The following is a 16,712-nucleotide window of genomic DNA, read 5'->3' on the forward strand; positions in this document are numbered from 1 at the left end:
TTCGTCTAATAGGACGCGAGGCGGGGGGGAAAAATGAAAAAAAAAAAAAAAAAAAGCAGAGGAGGCGAAGGCGCACAACAATCCTGCCGCCGCCACGAATTCTTTTTTTCCCGCCGCTTGTTCTTCCTCCTCCGAGCGCTTTGAGGGCTGAGGAGGGAGAATGTGGATTTTTCTCCTCTTTTGTGCGAATCACAGAGAGCGGCGGGCCCGTCTATAAACATCCTGTATTCATTAAAACCATCTAAAAATACGGTTGTTGTTTTTTTTTTTTCAGGGGTGGGCGGCGATGCACGGTGCGCTCACTTCCTCGACTCATATTTACATATTTATGATTGTTCCATCAAGTGGTTGCGGCTTGAACCTTTGACAGGAACAAAATAAGTCTTTGCCTTCAGTGTGACCCCAGGAAGTAGACTGCGCCCGCCACTGATGCCGCCATTCCCCGCTTTGGTACCTCCCGAAATTGCTCTTACGCAAGACAAAACTTTTACTGAGACTTAGCACGATTGTTTTTTTTTTTTTTTTTTCCCTGAATTACATTTGCGGGTTTATGCTTCTGAATGTTGGTTATAAAGGCAAGTTTGAAGGATTCCGACGCTTTGCAACGCGAACTTTAGTGCGACGTCGCAGAAGACACGACGGGAAGTCGGCCATTTTTGCTTCCGAGCGACCATTTTGGGTCATCCGTCACAGGCAAAAGTCCTCTTTGACATTTAGTTCAGCTACCAACAAACTCGAAGGACATATGTGTCAGTACGTTGGTTAGTTTTAGGGTTTTAGTTCAGAAGTCCAATCACGGGCAGAACTACCAAAAAGTCTCGGTAAAACGAACGGGGAAATCGGCCATTTTGGATTGTGGCGGCCATTTTATGGGGATTTTTGTTCAGCAGTCCGTCAAAGATGAACTTGTGCTCTTGATTTATTTTATTTTTTGGACAATTCAGCACCCGAAGCCAGTCTCGAGCAGAAGGAGTTTTGTTTTGTTTTCGGGTTCGGTAGGGGGAGCTGAGCCCTCCCATCCTGGCACCCAGGACACATGGCCCTTCCTTCAGGACGGGAAGGGGGTCCACGGCCCCTTCCGTCAGTACTTCTGCGCTGTTGGTGGCGGCGAGTCCAACGGGGCCCAGGCCTCTGGAATACGTCATCGTGGATACACAACACGCCTTTGCGGTGGAACACTGGTCAGAACTTGTGTTTTTGCGAGAGACGGGGTATTGGCCTCACAGTTCTGAGGTCCCGGGTTCAATCCTAAACCCGCATTTGTGGATTTCGCATGTTCTCCCCCGTGCCTATGTGGCCACTCCGGTTTCCTCCCGTATCCCCTCATTGGACACCCTAAATTCCCCCATCGGCGTGATTGTGCGTTTATTAGTTCTTGTGTATTTGTGGGCCAAAAAAACTGTGAGGAAAGTTGCGATAAACGTGTAAAGTCGGCCGAGGGCAGTCGTTCGGGGGAGGCGGCGAAATAACCTTCCAGGTGGCTCACTTCATGAAGAGTGCAAATCAAATATGGAAGCTAATCTGGAGCTCGTTAGCGCGAGTTTCCGTGCCGGGGAAACTTTTTCGGGTCTTTATTTTCGCTTTGTGAGGATGTAAAAGCACGTGCGATGTCGCTGCGGCTTCAATCGCTCGTCGGCGCGCCCTTCGTAATCCTCACAAAAATGTATTTATTTTCTATCTGATGACTTGAGGATGGGATTTTCCAAATTTTACATCGATGGCTTTTCTCCGGGCACTCCGGTTTCCTCCCACATTCCAAAAATGTGCACGGTAGGTTGACTGAAGACTCTAAATTGCTCCTAGGTGAGATTGTGAGCGTGATTGGTTGTTTGTGTCTTTGTGCCCTGCACCTCACTGGTGCCGAATCTGCGGGTGTGCTCTCACTCGTTGCCAGTTGGTTGCGTGACTTTACGAGCTTCACGTTCCGCAACCTGCCACCGTAGTCAAATCTTTTTTTCGGCCTTGTATTTATCTGTCCTCATTTCTTGTTTTTGTGCTTTTGCCCTTGTGGACTGCCTACCTGTGTATGACCTCTGCATGGAATTAAACCACCCTCAAAAACCATGTCCACGCCTCGGAGTCCTGCATTTTGGTCCTACCCTATTTTCCGCGCTCGTGACACCTCGTCCTTATCAGAATTGCTTTCAACGCAACCGAGCAGTACCAACGTTGTCGCGCTCGCGTGCTTTGGTTGGCCTTTGGCGGACAATGCTAAAGGCCACAGTTTCTTGGGACGATTGGCTATTTTTAGAAAATGATGACCTGAAGTCTTTTCTTTCTTTCTTCTATTATTTCTTTGATTGTGTTTTCTTCCTTTATTTACATATGCTAGAGTCTGACGCGGACTTGAAACCCTAACCCTGACTTGAAGCCCGACTATGAAAAACCACAACCCAAGTTTTAAACCTTACCGCTCCCTTTAAACCCGCCGTGAAACCATAAATCTGGCCCCGGAACCTTAAGCCCGGCCTTCAATGTTAGCTTAGGTCAAAACCCGACTTCGGGTTGAAACCTTCGGAGTAAATTTCAGCTGCGTTTCCATAGCCCAGTTTCAAGCTTCACCCCAAAGCCAAAGCCCGAAAGCTGCTTTGAAACCCTAAACCACAACTGAAACCTGATCTTTAAAACCCTAACCCTGATTTGGAAGCCAAAGTCTTGTTTGAAATCTCAACCCCGGCTAGAACCCTTTATGACTCCCGTGATTGGCGGCCATGTTTGCTGACCTCGCTGTGTTCTGTTGGGTCCTTAGTGCCCGCGTGGATGTCTGAGGAGGACCGGTCGATGACCCTCGACCCCGCCCTCACCCTGGACCAGGACCACCTCAACAGCGACCTCGACGAGCTGGCCGACCTCGACCGGAGCGAGCGAGACTAACGGCCCGGATGATGAAGAAGAAAAACTTTATTGAAAAAGACACACGTGAGCATCAAGTGATTCTCTGGAAGGCGGACCTAGAACACAAAAAAAAAAAAAACCTTTGTTTTGAAACTACCTGTGTGACGACAAGCACTTCCTGTCATCTTTCAGGCGTTCCCCCGGCCGGACGGACAGACAACAACATTTTTGTTTCCTTTTTTTTCTCGAGTGTCTCTCCCGTATTCCACCACCAAGACTTTCTATACGTATAAATATATCGTACCCGGAATGTATTCTTCTGTAGATTAGCAATGTTAGCCAGACGGCTAACTGTTAACGACGTAGCGATGTTTACAGGCGTCGTTAAACGAAAAACAAAACAAAAAAAAAACAAATACAAAAAAAAAACAACAACCAGAGGAGGATTATTAATCCGGGTGACGTCGGTTCTTTCCCTTTAAAACTGCTAATCGAAAAGTGACTGATTATTATTTTGGAACGTGATTTTGTTTGACTCGAATGCAAAAAAAAAAAAAAAAGACTTTTTTTGTTTGTTTGTTTCAAGTTCACAGAAAAAGTTTTTTGTTTTTTAGGAAAATGTAGACCCGCAAAACCCTGAAGATCTTTTCAGTTCTTATGTGTTTTGTTATCGGAAACCAGAACTTCTCCAACTTTTCTCGCAACTTGCCGGAAATCAAGCAAATCCCCGTCTTGCGTGTGTTCCCAAACGCCGCGCCGTTGAAATTTTTCATTGCTAATATACCGTCAAGGCCCCAAAATCATCAGCGCTAATGTTCATATGCTCAAAATATTGCTAATTTACCATCATGTGTTTGATGTCTGTTGACGTCTTAAAAGCAAACACCCGTTTTACGTCATCTTCACAAACTCTTTTGCAAAAGTCTTCAAGCGATGAGCGATGCAATAAACACGAAAATCAGCTGACTAATGGAAAAAAATGTGGGCCGACGCTTCCTGAGCATCGCGAGCCGTGCGCTTCCTTCTGCAGTGAAGTATTGAAGCGTTACATAAAACAAGCCTACTCAAATGTAGCTCACCTCACTATTTTTACTCATTATTTTCTAAAAGAAAAAAATTAATAATTCCAGACTTTCCATACAGGCAAGAAATATTAACATTGCATAACACTACAAACAAAAAATAAGGTTTTTAAAAAATTCTGTACATTTTGAGTGTGCAAAGATTTTGTTCTCAATCAATTTTCGCAAGTTTTAATTTTACCTAAAAATAACAGATGACGTGGGGACACACCGATAGTGTCGATTTTTGTGAGGAAAAAAAATTAAATTTATCATACTTGGCCTTTCTGCCCCTCAGCGACGATATGAAGCCCGAAATGTCATTGGAATAAAACAATCTAGCCCATTTTCTCAAAATACAATAAATTATCAGAATAAAGTTGGATTTTTCCCAAGATGCTAAAGTTCATAAATAAAGATATTTTCACCCAAAATATTTTCTCAAGATAAAAAGTCGCAATCTTGCAGGAATAGATAAAGCTTAAAAATTAAATGATAAAACTAAGTTGTATTTTAGCAAGTACATCAAAAACAATCAAAATTGGACTTTTTGGGAAGTAGAAAAATGTGCTAGGTGTATTATCTGAATAAATTTTTGTTTTTGTTTTTAACAAGGGAACAACACGTATTGTTCGGTCATCTTACGACAACACGTTTGTGTTTCCTCAAGATGAAATTTGAACGTTTACGCCAGTCGAAGTCGAAGCGAGCGTCGGCTTGTTTGCCGACCCCGCCCGGAGAAAATCCCGCCAAGCACTCCAAAAAACCGCACGTGGAAGAATCGTTAGTCAATATTTGGCCCACTGAACAGAAAAAAAAAATTCTCTGGCGCCCTCTTGTGGCAGCGCGGCGCAAAGCGTCAAAGTGATTGCAGGATTTGTGTTTGTTTTGACGCTCGCGAATAATCAGTCACTTTTTTTTTTCAACTTTGGGAAAGAACCAGCTGCTGACGTTATTGATGATTGTCAACAAGGAGCACTTCAACTGCCCCAACATGTACTGAAGCCCTCGGCCCACGCGGGGGAGGCGGGGGGAGGGGGGGATAACGCCCCGACCCCCCCACCACTACCCTCTTTTTTTTTTTTGGGGGGGGGGGTCTTTTCTCAGTGTACATAAAGAGATTTTAGTAAGACGTTCCCAAGGAGTGTCGTAAAAGAAAAGGAAAAAATAAAGGCGGCGTTTATCATGCCGACGTTCTTCTTAGGAAGAATTAAAAGAACAAAAAAAAAAAAACAAGGACAAAACGAGGGGTTTTGTAAAATAAATACTGCCAGCCGTCGTCGTCGTCGCGCACTGTTGCTGAATACTACTGATGATGATGATGATGATGATGATGATGATGATGGTGACGAAGACGAGGCGGGCGAGGATGTATTTACTTACGACGTGGGGAGGGAGGGGGGGTCAAAGAAAACTGGAAAAAGCCGACCGACGTGTTGTGTATAGCCTTAGCTTGGAATGAGCCGCGTAGCTGCTGCGCTAGACGACAGGACGTACGACGCTTTGCTCTCATCGCGCTTTTTTTGAACACACATCCGCAAAAAGCAAACAAACGAACAAAAAAAAACGTGCGGATCACGATCGACTCCGCTCCGGGGTTGGGGGGCAACCTAAAATGCTCTCGAACCTTTTCGGGTACACTTCATTTGATCTTCTGGAAGCTTTTGAATGTCCAACTCTTGAATGTTTTGTGGTTTTGTAGGGATGGGGAGGGCGGGAACAAAACGGAAAAAAATAAAGACAAAATTTGCACAACGCAGAGAGAAAAACGTGCAACATTCATCGGACACTCGAAATTGCCCCCAAAAGTGTGATTGGGAGTGCGACTGCTGTCGGTCTCCATGTGCCCTGCGACCAGTTCAGGGTGTCCCCCGACTCCAGCACACCCATGACCCTTGTGAGGATAAGCGGCTAAACATCAATTTTCTTAACTGCCAAACCGAACACCCAAGTTTCTTTCCAATTATTTTTTAAAATTAAAATTCAAAGACAGGGAAAAGTGATTTTTTATTTATTATTATAAACATTATTTTTTACTTAATCAAGACAAGAAAAAAAATCTTTTTTTTCTCAAAAAAATGTTCCAAGCTTTTCTTCCCCAAAATAAAATTTTAAATATGTATATCTTTGCCATTAAAAACAATTAATTACATTGTTGTAGTGAAAAAAAGGCATATTTTACAGGCTGATGGATAATTTTGAGAATTTTTTTTTTTGGTTTCTCAAATGTAGTCATTGACTAATATTTATTTCAAGGGATTTTGTACATTTTTTTAAAGGCAAGTTTTAGTATTTTCACAAAATAAAATCGACATTGTGACATTTGCCCTTTGAAAGAGGGAAAAAAAAATTGGGATTTTTTTCTTTTTTGGGGGAGGGTTCGCAGGGAGGGTCAACTAAACACCTGTTGTGAATTTTTGTTTTTAAACAACAAAAACATTCAACAATTTGACACTCTGAACCAAACAAAAGGTCAAACTGAGGACAACGTTTCAAGGTTAAGGGGCATTTCAGGTTCGTCGGGAAATTTGACCGCCTGGTGCGATCGCGTCCGTCACGTCCTTTTGCGAGCGGCGCGCGTCGACGAAGAATATGAAGAAAACACAATAAAAGTCAAAATAACAAGAAGAAGAAGAAGAAAGATGACAATCGTCTCCTGCGCCGCAAAACGCGTTTCAGCCACATTGGAAATCTTCCGCATGGCGAGCGAGATTTTCTGCTTTTTTTTTTTTTTTTTTTTTTTTTTTTGCCTTTCCGCCTTTCATTTGACTCTTTAACTGTTTTGGTTCCTTGGAAGTATTTTGCACTGTGATAGTATTCTGATGATGATAATGATGATGATGATGATGATGATGATGATGATTCCAAACGCGACACTAGCTAACTAACCGAAGTGAAGGTTGTGTGTTTGTGCGTCCCCTCGACTTCGTGAAATGTTTCTACGTCTTTTTTTTTCTCGTTTTTATGTGAAAAGAACGACTCTAACGCGCTCGTGTACAGTCCCCCAATATAATAATAATAATAATAATAATAATACAAATGATAATAATCCCCTCCCCCCCCCCCCCCCCCCGCCTTACCCCAGCCGTTTTCTTCCTCCCATCCAAGACTTGAGTTGGATCTATACTCGATGTGGCTTTGACTTTTTCTTTGGATTTCCGTTGGTCGGCGACGCCGTCGGCGAGAGGCTCTCCGACAGCGCGCGAAGGGATCGGCGGCGAGCGGTCGCCGAAGGAGCATTCCGCGTCCTCTCCCGATGTCTTGTGTTTGTTGGGCTGTATCCTCATGGCAGATGCTTCGTTTTGTAACTACTGAACTGTACTTATAAGAAAAATAAAATGTATTCCAACTAAAAAAAAAAACAAACAAAAACAAAAAAACACAATGGTCCAAAAGCGACCGGTGGTGTCTGGTACGTTCTTCTTTTTCGTGGCCTGATAAAAAAAAAAATAAAATAAATTATTTTGTAGAATTTAGGAATAAAGTTCTACTTGGGTAAATTAAATGCAAATGAAAGATTTCTTTCATTTGTTTTTATTTTTTTATTACATTGAAAATTGAATGGGGAAAAAAAAAAGTCATTCAAGATCAAATTGGAAATAATATTGTGCTCTTGATTTGAAAAAAAAACTTTTAATGAAATAAATTGTCAATTTAAAAAAAAAATCATGACCTTTGAAAATTCAAAATGTTTCAGGTTTCTTGATTTCATAACTATTGCAAAAAAAATCTGCCCTCTAAAGCTTTAAAATTAATTTAGTTTAACAAAAAGTGTACTAGTGTTAATTCATCCACACTAACTTGATAAAAAAGATTTTTGAAAATTATATTTTGTAACTTTTTTTTTATTATTTGCTTGCACACAAAAATCTCAATTCATCCAAGTGAAAATATGTTGCTCTTGATTTTTAAAAATGGTGATTTAAAAATATTCATATACTACAATGAGCTCTAACGCTGCAAATAATTTTCATACAAAAATAATATACATCCACGCTTAAGTTGAAATATCAAGTTATGTTTCGTGATTCAATTTTCTCTTTTTAGGAATTTAAAATAGCTTTCAAGTTTTTGCGGGTGACTTCTTGGACTGCTCCTGTTCAGTCTGTATTGGGTCAAATTTACCAGAACTTCTTTTAACGCAGATGACACGCAGTTCTACGTAGCAAGGGCTCCATATGACAATAATTTAAATGAAATTTTGTGCCAGTGCCTATAGCAGATAAATAACTGGATGAGACAAGATTTCCTTCAACATAGCACCCAAAAAAAATAACATTTCAGTTAAGAAATGAGATTTATTTGCCTTTTTTTTTGTACATTTTATAAATAAAAAAAAGTGTGTATTTACACATCAAACGTGTGAGGAAGAGCCAAAAGTCACGGGAAACTTTCTCTACATTTGACAAAGTGTCCAAAACAAGTTGCGGACCCCCCCGGTCCCGGTCCTCGTCGGCGTCCTCGTCACGTGCGGCCCCCGTTCAGTAGTTGTACTGCCGTCGGTTGGGCTGCTTGACGCGGCGTTCGGCCGGCGGCGAGCGCCGAGTCTTCGCCGTCAGGTTTTGCCTGAGCAGGGCGCCGCGGCTCAGCTTCTTGCGCTCGGCCGTCGGCGTCGGGAGGCCGTCGGCGGGCAGCAGGACCCCCCACGCCGCCAGCCGCCACGACAGGCGACGCCGCGGCGCCGCCCGAGGAGACGACGACGTGACAGGCCTGCAAGGACGCACCGAAACAACAGGAATTGACCCCGTGACCTTTTGAACGTACACCTTTGGGGTCTTTCCCCCCCATTGGTTCGACTTCAGACTTGCTCGGTACCATTTCAAGACCCGGCCGGGTCCGCACAAGTTAGCGGGGCCACGGACGCCAGCATCCCTTTGTAGATCATCTTATTCATACATTTTATTTTTACCCGATTTGATCGATAACACTTGCGCATCCTCCTCCTCTAGAGATAAAAATATGACTATTTTTTTGGTGATGAAAACTAATTTTTTCAACCTTTTTTCAAGAAAGAAATTAATTAAGAGATTATTCGTCTTTTCAAGAAAAAAAATACATCACATTTTGAATTTTTTAAATATTTCAATGACAAAATTTTAGCTTCATTTTTTTTCCAAAGAAAAGCCACATTTTGACTGTTTTCCCCACAAGAATTTTTTTTTTTTTCATAATTTGTTGGAAGTCTGCTTTTTCAAGACGAGCAAGCATTATTGTCCCTCCCCTGCCAGTCACCTGGAAGAAGCGTTTTGCTCATCTTCATCAGAACCTTCATCCTCCTCGTCGGCTCCTCCGCTCATCCGGCGTCTCGCCCGGTAGACGGCGGCGTCGGGACGCGGGGTCAGAGGATCCTCCGGGGGGTCCGCCCCCTCTTGGGTCAGGAGGGGCCCGGCGCCTGCCGCATCCCACACAAGACCCCCGAGTGCCTCCCTCGCTCATATTCTATCGGGCCGCGTGGCGACGCTCACCTGGCAGACTGACGACGACCCAGCCGCCGTCTTCCCACTCCAGCGCTCGCTCCGCGGCGTCTCCGCCCTCCTCGCATTCGTCCTCGGCGCCGCCGCCGCCGAACAGCTGAGAAATGAGTTTACCGAACATCGTCGCGGCAACCTGTGCAACCGCAACGCAAACGTTACAAATACCCCCCAAAAAATTGACTTGCGAGTTGATTATGAATGAACATGAAATCGACTCCATGATTTATTTCGCGGTCCGCTACGTTTTGATCACAATTGAAGGGCAAAGTCAAAAGAACTACGTTTGTCTTTTCCGTCCCCTTATCACAGTATTTCCCGAAAATAAATCAAATGCAAATAAAAACATAACAGATTGAGGTCGTCCGCCTCGGAAGAACACAAAATACCTGTAAAATGTTTTGGGTTTTATTTTTTCCTATAGCAAGAAACTTGTTTTGGGGCCTTGCGGTCTCTTTAAATGTCCCCAAGTTGCAACCGAACATATTTAAAAAATAATCAGTCAACATATCACTCAATATAAATTTTGGTTTTCATTCATTTTCTACATTGCCACATTATTACTCTAAATGATGATAAAATTCAACCGTGCTTTTTTAAAATCGCAAAACTGTAGAGTTTTTTTCTTATTTATGGATTTTAGGTTTGATTCATAGCACAAGTGGCACAAGTTAGCATTGGCAAAGTAAACTCATGAAAATCAGTTGAGAAATTATCCTAAAAAAAACTCAACTCCAACGACCGCAGACAAATTCCTCGCGTGTTTTTTTATGTAGAGGATTTGGCAAAATAAAGATGGATTTTCATTCTGATTCTGAAGCTGGCTGCTGTCTCCCTCTTGTGGCCATCTGCGCACATTACACTTGCCAGGAGTTTGGCTTTTTTTACGGATGACGTCTCAGTGACTTAAATGTGTTTTTTTTAAGGAGACATGATCGCATAACTTTGCCTTCAAATGACGAAAAAAAAACAACTTTCTAAGGCAAAAGCACAGCATTTCGTGACGTCATCACATATAGTAAAGGCATTTAGCAAACTACTGGACAAAAAATGACTTAAATACTTTGGTTAAAGCTTTTGAAGCAAAGAGAGACTGTCTTGAGATTCGGGGTTTTTTTTCGAAATTACATTTTTTCAAAAAAAGTCATAACGTTCAAGAACGACATTGCGTGTCTGAGCAGATGTATGACTTTTGACTGGAACTTGCATAAATCTTGGAACTTTAGGACCAAAGATTTAGTCAAGACTTGCACATATTTTATGTGACATTTTTTGAGCCCTCGGCTTCACTTTGTTCGGGCAACTAACGCTGATGTGACGTCACGGCCATGGACAAAGACAAAGAAGGTTCCAGGGAGATTTTAAAAAAGAAAGTTGTTGCATTTCTCCTCCAAGACGACGCGCGTGTTTTCAACTCACCTGAGATACTGCAAAAATATCTTGTTCTTCTTATTCTTTTTGTTCTTTAGGGTCGTCGCGCTGATTTGATGTTGCGGATTTGTTTTGATCGCGAGCTTGTTGTTTACCCAGACGGTCCGTTCTCCTTGTCACGTCTACGTCATCAAGAGCCGCCCAAAAGAGGCGTCACCAATATGCGTCACCGGAACCTCTGGCGTCCCACAGGCAGAGTATTTTCTCAACGTTTTCAAAATATTTGGAACTTGTTTTGATCAAATGTATACTCAAAGTGGTCATTCATATTTTGTTAGAAGTAGTAATTAGCAAATTACGGCATGAATTTCATTCATTCATTTCCTTTAGTAGGCACGTCGACCTTCCCAACATGGCCGCCACGCGTATCTCGTCTTTGTTTTTTGGCCCCAACGTCTCGCGTGCTCGTGCAGAAAGTTTCACTTTTTGTCTTTTTTACTGTTTTGATTGAAAAATGGACATTAATGTTGATTATTCATAGTAGTCTTATTAGATTATTATTTTTTTTGGAAACCGACAAATCGTTCTGGCCGAGATCTTTTACGTCATCAATCGCCGAAAATAAAATTAGGTCGCGTGTCCTCAAAAAAACGTGACGATGGCACACTCATTCTAGTCTTTAGAACCGTTTTTGGTGAAAATGTGTCATAAATGGTCAGTGGTCAAATGGTTGTTATAGTTAGTGTATTTTCCTTAAATTAAACAATTTTACTTTCGTTTTGGGTGGGACGTTACGTTCTTATCTCAACTGTCGGCTCTTCGACCGTAGTCCGGAAGTCGTTCACAGGAGTCCAACGACGCGGACAAACTTTGGAATTCTGACAACGCGAGTACCGGTAAGAAAAGTGCCTTAACGACTGTTTTAACACATTGTAAGTCAAAATTAAATCGGGAATCGGGGAAAACACGCTCCTTCCTTACATTAGTCAAGGAAGCTAGTCTGAAAATGATTTAGTTCGCAGAAAGTGACAAAACAAAAACGAAACCAATGTCCTTCGTTACTACGTGGTTGCCTTTTCCGCTCAGAGGGATGTTATAACGATGAAACCATAACATTTTTAATTACTCCGTCATATTACTACAATTACACACACAGTTGATTGTTTTCTAAATAAGAAGTCAAGGATAATAATTATTTCAACAACTATCGTTCAAGTGACAGTTAAAAGAGGTTTGGTAAACAAACAAAAAAAAAAAGGGCCATATCTCAACATTTGTTTCCTATGAGATTTTGAAATTTTGTTACAAATTTTCGCAAAAATCGTGGATGCTCATGCACATGATTTTCTTTCACCGGCCGCATAAAATGAAGCGTCGGGACGGATCTGGCCCCTGGGCCTTGGGTTTGACACGGAACTAAAGGAAATTTGTCGAGGGAACACGGGAAATATGCTTACATATTCAATTTAATTAATTGAAGCTTTATTTTAGCTTGCATAAACCATATAGAATTGCGTGATCGTTGTTCATTTCTTGGTTCTCGTCTGTCAAGAGTCAAACTAGCGTGTCTGAAGGACGTTTGGACCTCTGCAAATGTTGAAATATTTGTAAACAAAAAGGCAGACAATTTGTCTTCTGAGCATGGCTTTTTCATTTTTCTTTCTATTCCTACCAAATTTCATGTTGCTGTGTCAAACTGGCTTTGAGGGCAAGATCTTTTGTCCACAGAAAACAAGGAGCTTAATTAAAAAAAAAAATGCCATAGACAAGCTAACAAAATGTAGCACCAATGCTGTGGTATTAACGAATACTTTGGAGGCCACGGCTGTGACAAACTGAAGCCGGACACAACGTATTGCGTCAACAAATGCACCGGAATATAGAATGCACAAAAGTAACATGGGGGGGGGAAGTCGCGTTAAGAATGTGCTAATGGCTACACAGTACACACTGCAGTATAATTAGGCCGATAAAATGAAAAAGAAATGATTTTTTTTAAAGGAAGGAGTCACTGACTTTGGCGCAGGCAGCGTGGGATCGATTCCCGCTCAGTGACGGTGTCGATCTGTGCCCTGCAACTGACCGGCGACCAGTTCAGGGCGTAGTCCGCCTTTCGACCCGAGAGAGACTTCTGCACGACCGTGACCCTTGTGAGGAGAAGCAGCTTGGAAAACGAATGAATGGATATTTTGAGAAATTATTTCAACTTGGGCGGTAAAGCGGTGGCCTCACAGTTTTGAGGACTCAGGTTCAATCCCCAGCCCCGCCTGCGTCGAGTTTGCATGTTCTCCTCGTACCTGCTTGGGTTTTCTCCGGGCACTCCGGTTTCCTCCCACATCCCCAAAACACGCAACATTTGTTGGACACTCTAAATTGCCCTGAGGTGTGATTCTGAGTGCGGCCGTTTGTCTCTATGTGCCCTGCGATTGGTTGGCGACCAGTTCAGGATGTACCCCGTTGACAGCTGGGATATGCTCCAGCACTCCCTCGTGAGGATAAGCGGCAAAGAAAATGGATGGATGCATGGGTATTACCCCGAACTTGAAGGACCATTTTTTTTTTTTTGTCTTCCCCCAGTATCGCGCAACCCTAACAACAGACGCGTTTCCCAAAGTCCATTCCACGTTAGCAAGATGGCGCCCAGGGTGGACGACATCATGCGTCTGTGCCGCGACATCTCGGCCCACGAGCACATCAGGGTGGCGGTCAAAAGCTCGGCCAAGGGCGCCATGATGGCGGGCGGCAGCGCCTTCGTCGGAGGCCTGTTGGGCGGCCCGGCCGGCGTCGCTGTCGGTAAGAACCCCAACGCGTTCTGTCCAATAATCGCAAAGGATGTCAAGCATGGCTGGAGGAGGTTTTGAATCTTAGCACAGGCTCAAGATGCGCTTGAAGTGACGTGAAGTAAGTACTTATGATGACTTAGCACATTTGGAGTTCCAGGAAGTGGCAATGATTAGTAAGGGGGAAGTTAGAAAGGCACTGAACAGAATGACAAATGGAAAGACAGTTGGTCCCGATGACATAGCGGTGGAGGTATGGAAGCAATTTAGAGGGGTGGCTGTGCGAGTTTTTGACCAACTTATTCAATAGAATACTAGCGGGAGAGAAGATGCCGGAAGAATGGAGGAAAAGTGTGCTAGTCCCCATTTTTAAGAACAAAGGTTCAGAGCTGTGGGAACTATAGCGGCATAAAGATGATGAGCCACACAATGAAGTTATGGGAAAGGGTAGTGGGGGCTAGACTCGGGACAGAAGGAAGTATCTGCGAGCAACGGTATGCTTTCATGCCGAGAAAGAGTACCACAGATGCATTATTTGCCTCGAGAATGCTCGTGGAAAAGTAAAAAGAAGGTCAGGAGGAGCTACATTGTGTCTTTGTAGACCGAGAGAAAGTCTGTGACAGAGTACCAAGAGAGGAACTCTGGTACTGCATGCGGAGGTCTGGCGTGGCGGAGAAATATGTTTAGAATAGTACGGGACATGTATGAGGGCGGCAGAACGGCGGTGAGATGTGCCGTAGGTGTGTCAGAAGAATTTAAGGTGCAGGTGGGACTGCATCAGGGATCCGCGCTGAGCCCCTTCCTGTTTGCGGTAGTAATGGATAGGCTGGCAGTTGAGGTTAGACTGGAATCCCCTCGGACTTTGGTGTTCGCAGATGATATTGGGATATGCAGTGAAAGCAGGGAACAGGCGGAGGACCAGTTAGAAAGATGGAGGTTACGCACTGGAAAGGAGAAGAATGAACATTAGCCTCAGTAAAACAGAATATATGTGGAGGAGGAAGAGTGAAGCTCCAAGGAGAAGAGATAGCAAGGGTGGACGACTTCAAGTACTTCAGGTCAACAATCCAGAGCAAGGGTGAGTGTGGTAAGGAAGTGGAGAAACAGGTCTAAGCAGGTTGGAACAGCTGGCGGAAGGTGTCTGGTGTTCTATGTGACAGAAGAGTCTCTGCCCTGTTCGGATTAGAGACGGTGGCACTGAAGAAACGACAGGAAGCAGAACTGGAGGCGGCAGAAATGAAGATGTTGAGGTTCTGGCTCGGTGTGAGCAGGTTGGATAGGGTTAGAAACGAGCTCATTAGAGGGACAGCCAGAGTTGGAGGTTTTGGAGACAAGGTTCGATCGAGAGCAGACTTTGATGGTTTGGACATGTCCGGAGGCGAGAGAGTGAGGAATTTGGTAGCAGAATGGTAAGGATGGAGCTACCAGGGAAGAGAGAACGGGAGGAAGACCAAAGAGAAAGTTGGTGGATGTTCTGAGGGAGGAGACGAAGACAGTGGGTGTTAAGAGAGGAAGATGGACGAGATAGGCTTACACGCTGTGGCGACCCCTAACGGGACAAGCCGAAAGGAAAAGAAGCAGCACATTTAAGGTAGATTTTTCTATTGACAACACAACACGAGCCGGTCGGAAAGCTAACTGTGCTAAATGAGGCCGGTGAAAGCGAGATGTGCCTGGAACTGGAACGGGCTGTACTCTTGTCCGGACTATTTTCAGCCTGCGGGGGGGGGGGGGGGGGGGGGGGTTATTTGCGGCAGCTGGACAGTCCGAACAGACAAATAACCGCCTTGACGGCAAGTGTCTGCCAATGACTTCGTGATCCAAAGAGAAGCTGCTCATTGGCCAGGGGGCGCCGGTGGGTCAGAGGTTAAGGAAGTCAGGAGGGAGGTCCGAAAAGAAGGAAGGCAGGAGGGTAGATTTTAGTGAAGGATGAGTGTAAGGATGCAAGAAAAAAAAAAAAACATAAGGAAAGTTACGGGTGTGGCTCTCAAGTGACTCGTCTGGATGTTCCCCTTTCTGTCCTGCAGGGGGCGTCATGGGCAGCATGCTGGCCGGTTGGCTGTCCAGCGGTCAGTTCCGTCCCCTCCCTCAGATCCTGGCCGAGCTCCCGCCGGCGCAGCAGCGCAAACTGTACGAGGACGTGAGCGCGGTCCTGCGGGGTCTGGACTGGACGGACGCGGCCCAGCTGGTGGCCTTGGTGATGGGCAACGCCACGTTGCAGCAGCAGGTGGTCGCCGCCCTGCTCAACTACGTCACCAAGGAGCTCCGAGCCGAGGTGCGCTACAGAGACTGACCCTTCCCGACCGCAACTCGGAGCAAATTGCAACGATTTTGTGGAAAGCGGCCTCGAGTTTTGATGGATCTTTTCACTTTTGAATAATCTCTGCTTGTTTATGTGTACAGTATGTCAATTTAAGAAAACATTTGGATTACTATAGCTATTATCTATGAATGTGTTTTAAGGTAACACGTGGGTGTCTGGGATGGATTCATTGGCTTCACATTGTTTCCGATGGGAACTATTGCTTTGGCTTTTTTTTTTGCGCAATTTGGTTTTAGGAACTTTCAGGAACGGATAAATCACCGAAACCACAATGTATGCAAGGTAATCTTGCCACACCAGGAAAAAAAACAAGATAAATATCTTGTTTTAACGTAATCAGTTTTCTTTTTAACATGATTAGTCATCACAAATAAACAAAAGTTGGACTTTGGCATTTAGCTAAACAAAAAGCGAATCGCTTCCAGTTCAGGTCGGGTCATTGCCGGAGACCTTTAAACGTACAATTTCTTCTTTTTTCATCTTTTTTTAAAGTATTATACAAGAGCAGCATTGTTACGGAGCTAGTAGCTAATTTACAAGATTTTGAAAAGAAAAAAAAAAAAAAAATCTGTACCTTCATAGTACTGCACCAAAACAAATTCAGTTTTTGTTTTCCAATATGGAAGTCATGCTCATCACATTGTATCATTCATTAAAGTGTCAGGGTTTAAAAAAAAAAAAATAATCTAATGATGCGAAACATTACATAAACATAAGAAATGTTTCACATTTGAACATGAACTTTACTACATCCACTCATGTTATAGCGTGATACTGAATTTAGCATGTTAAAACGTGAAATTAATCACATTTCAACATGCAATTTATCAAGTTACCATGTGAACCTTATCACGTTATAACATCATACCGA

At 43.6% G+C, this 16,712-nt stretch overlaps 3 protein-coding genes across 18 annotated transcripts in view; 2 read left to right on the forward strand and 1 right to left on the reverse strand.

The window, feature by feature from the left end:
* Positions 1–6,943, forward strand: part of znf536 (zinc finger protein 536) — a 402,786-nt gene extending 395,843 nt beyond the window's left edge. For all 11 annotated transcript variants that reach the window (XM_061813494.1, XM_061813495.1, XM_061813493.1 and 8 more), the window contains one exon: positions 2,750–6,943. In XM_061813494.1, coding sequence (XP_061669478.1) covers positions 2,750–2,874 — 125 coding nt within the window. In that variant the 3' untranslated portion in view covers positions 2,875–6,943. The remainder of the gene's footprint in view (positions 1–2,749) is intronic.
* A 1,344-nt stretch (positions 6,944–8,287) lies between these two features.
* On the reverse strand, positions 8,288–10,925 carry si:ch211-260e23.9 (uncharacterized protein LOC555795 homolog). The gene is made up of 4 exons (XM_061813724.1): positions 10,787–10,925; positions 9,362–9,503; positions 9,129–9,288; positions 8,288–8,606 (listed from the first exon to the last, which is right to left on the reverse strand). The coding sequence occupies exons 2-4, from the start codon at positions 9,489–9,491 to the stop codon at positions 8,378–8,380; spliced, it is 519 nt and encodes a 172-aa protein (XP_061669708.1). The 5' UTR covers positions 9,492–9,503; positions 10,787–10,925; the 3' UTR covers positions 8,288–8,377.
* LOC133497654 (protein C19orf12 homolog) lies at positions 10,855–16,669 on the forward strand. Of its 6 annotated transcripts, none has more exons than XM_061813711.1 (4): positions 10,855–10,995; positions 11,568–11,634; positions 13,316–13,531; positions 15,546–16,669. In XM_061813711.1, the coding sequence occupies exons 1-4, from the start codon at positions 10,855–10,857 to the stop codon at positions 15,809–15,811; spliced, it is 690 nt and encodes a 229-aa protein (XP_061669695.1). In that variant the 3' UTR covers positions 15,812–16,669. The 6 variants fall into 6 exon arrangements, with proteins under 6 accessions (XP_061669695.1, XP_061669696.1, XP_061669698.1 ...); XM_061813714.1 differs by lacking the exon at positions 10,855–10,995 and adding an exon at positions 12,740–12,888 and having other exon boundaries at positions 11,024–11,634; XM_061813713.1 differs by lacking the exon at positions 10,855–10,995 and adding an exon at positions 11,435–11,452.
* Positions 16,670–16,712: the final 43 nt, after the last annotated feature.

This window comes from Syngnathoides biaculeatus, chromosome 3 (assembly GCF_019802595.1).
Source record: "Syngnathoides biaculeatus isolate LvHL_M chromosome 3, ASM1980259v1, whole genome shotgun sequence".
Classification (NCBI taxonomy): domain Eukaryota; kingdom Metazoa; phylum Chordata; class Actinopteri; order Syngnathiformes; family Syngnathidae; genus Syngnathoides; species Syngnathoides biaculeatus.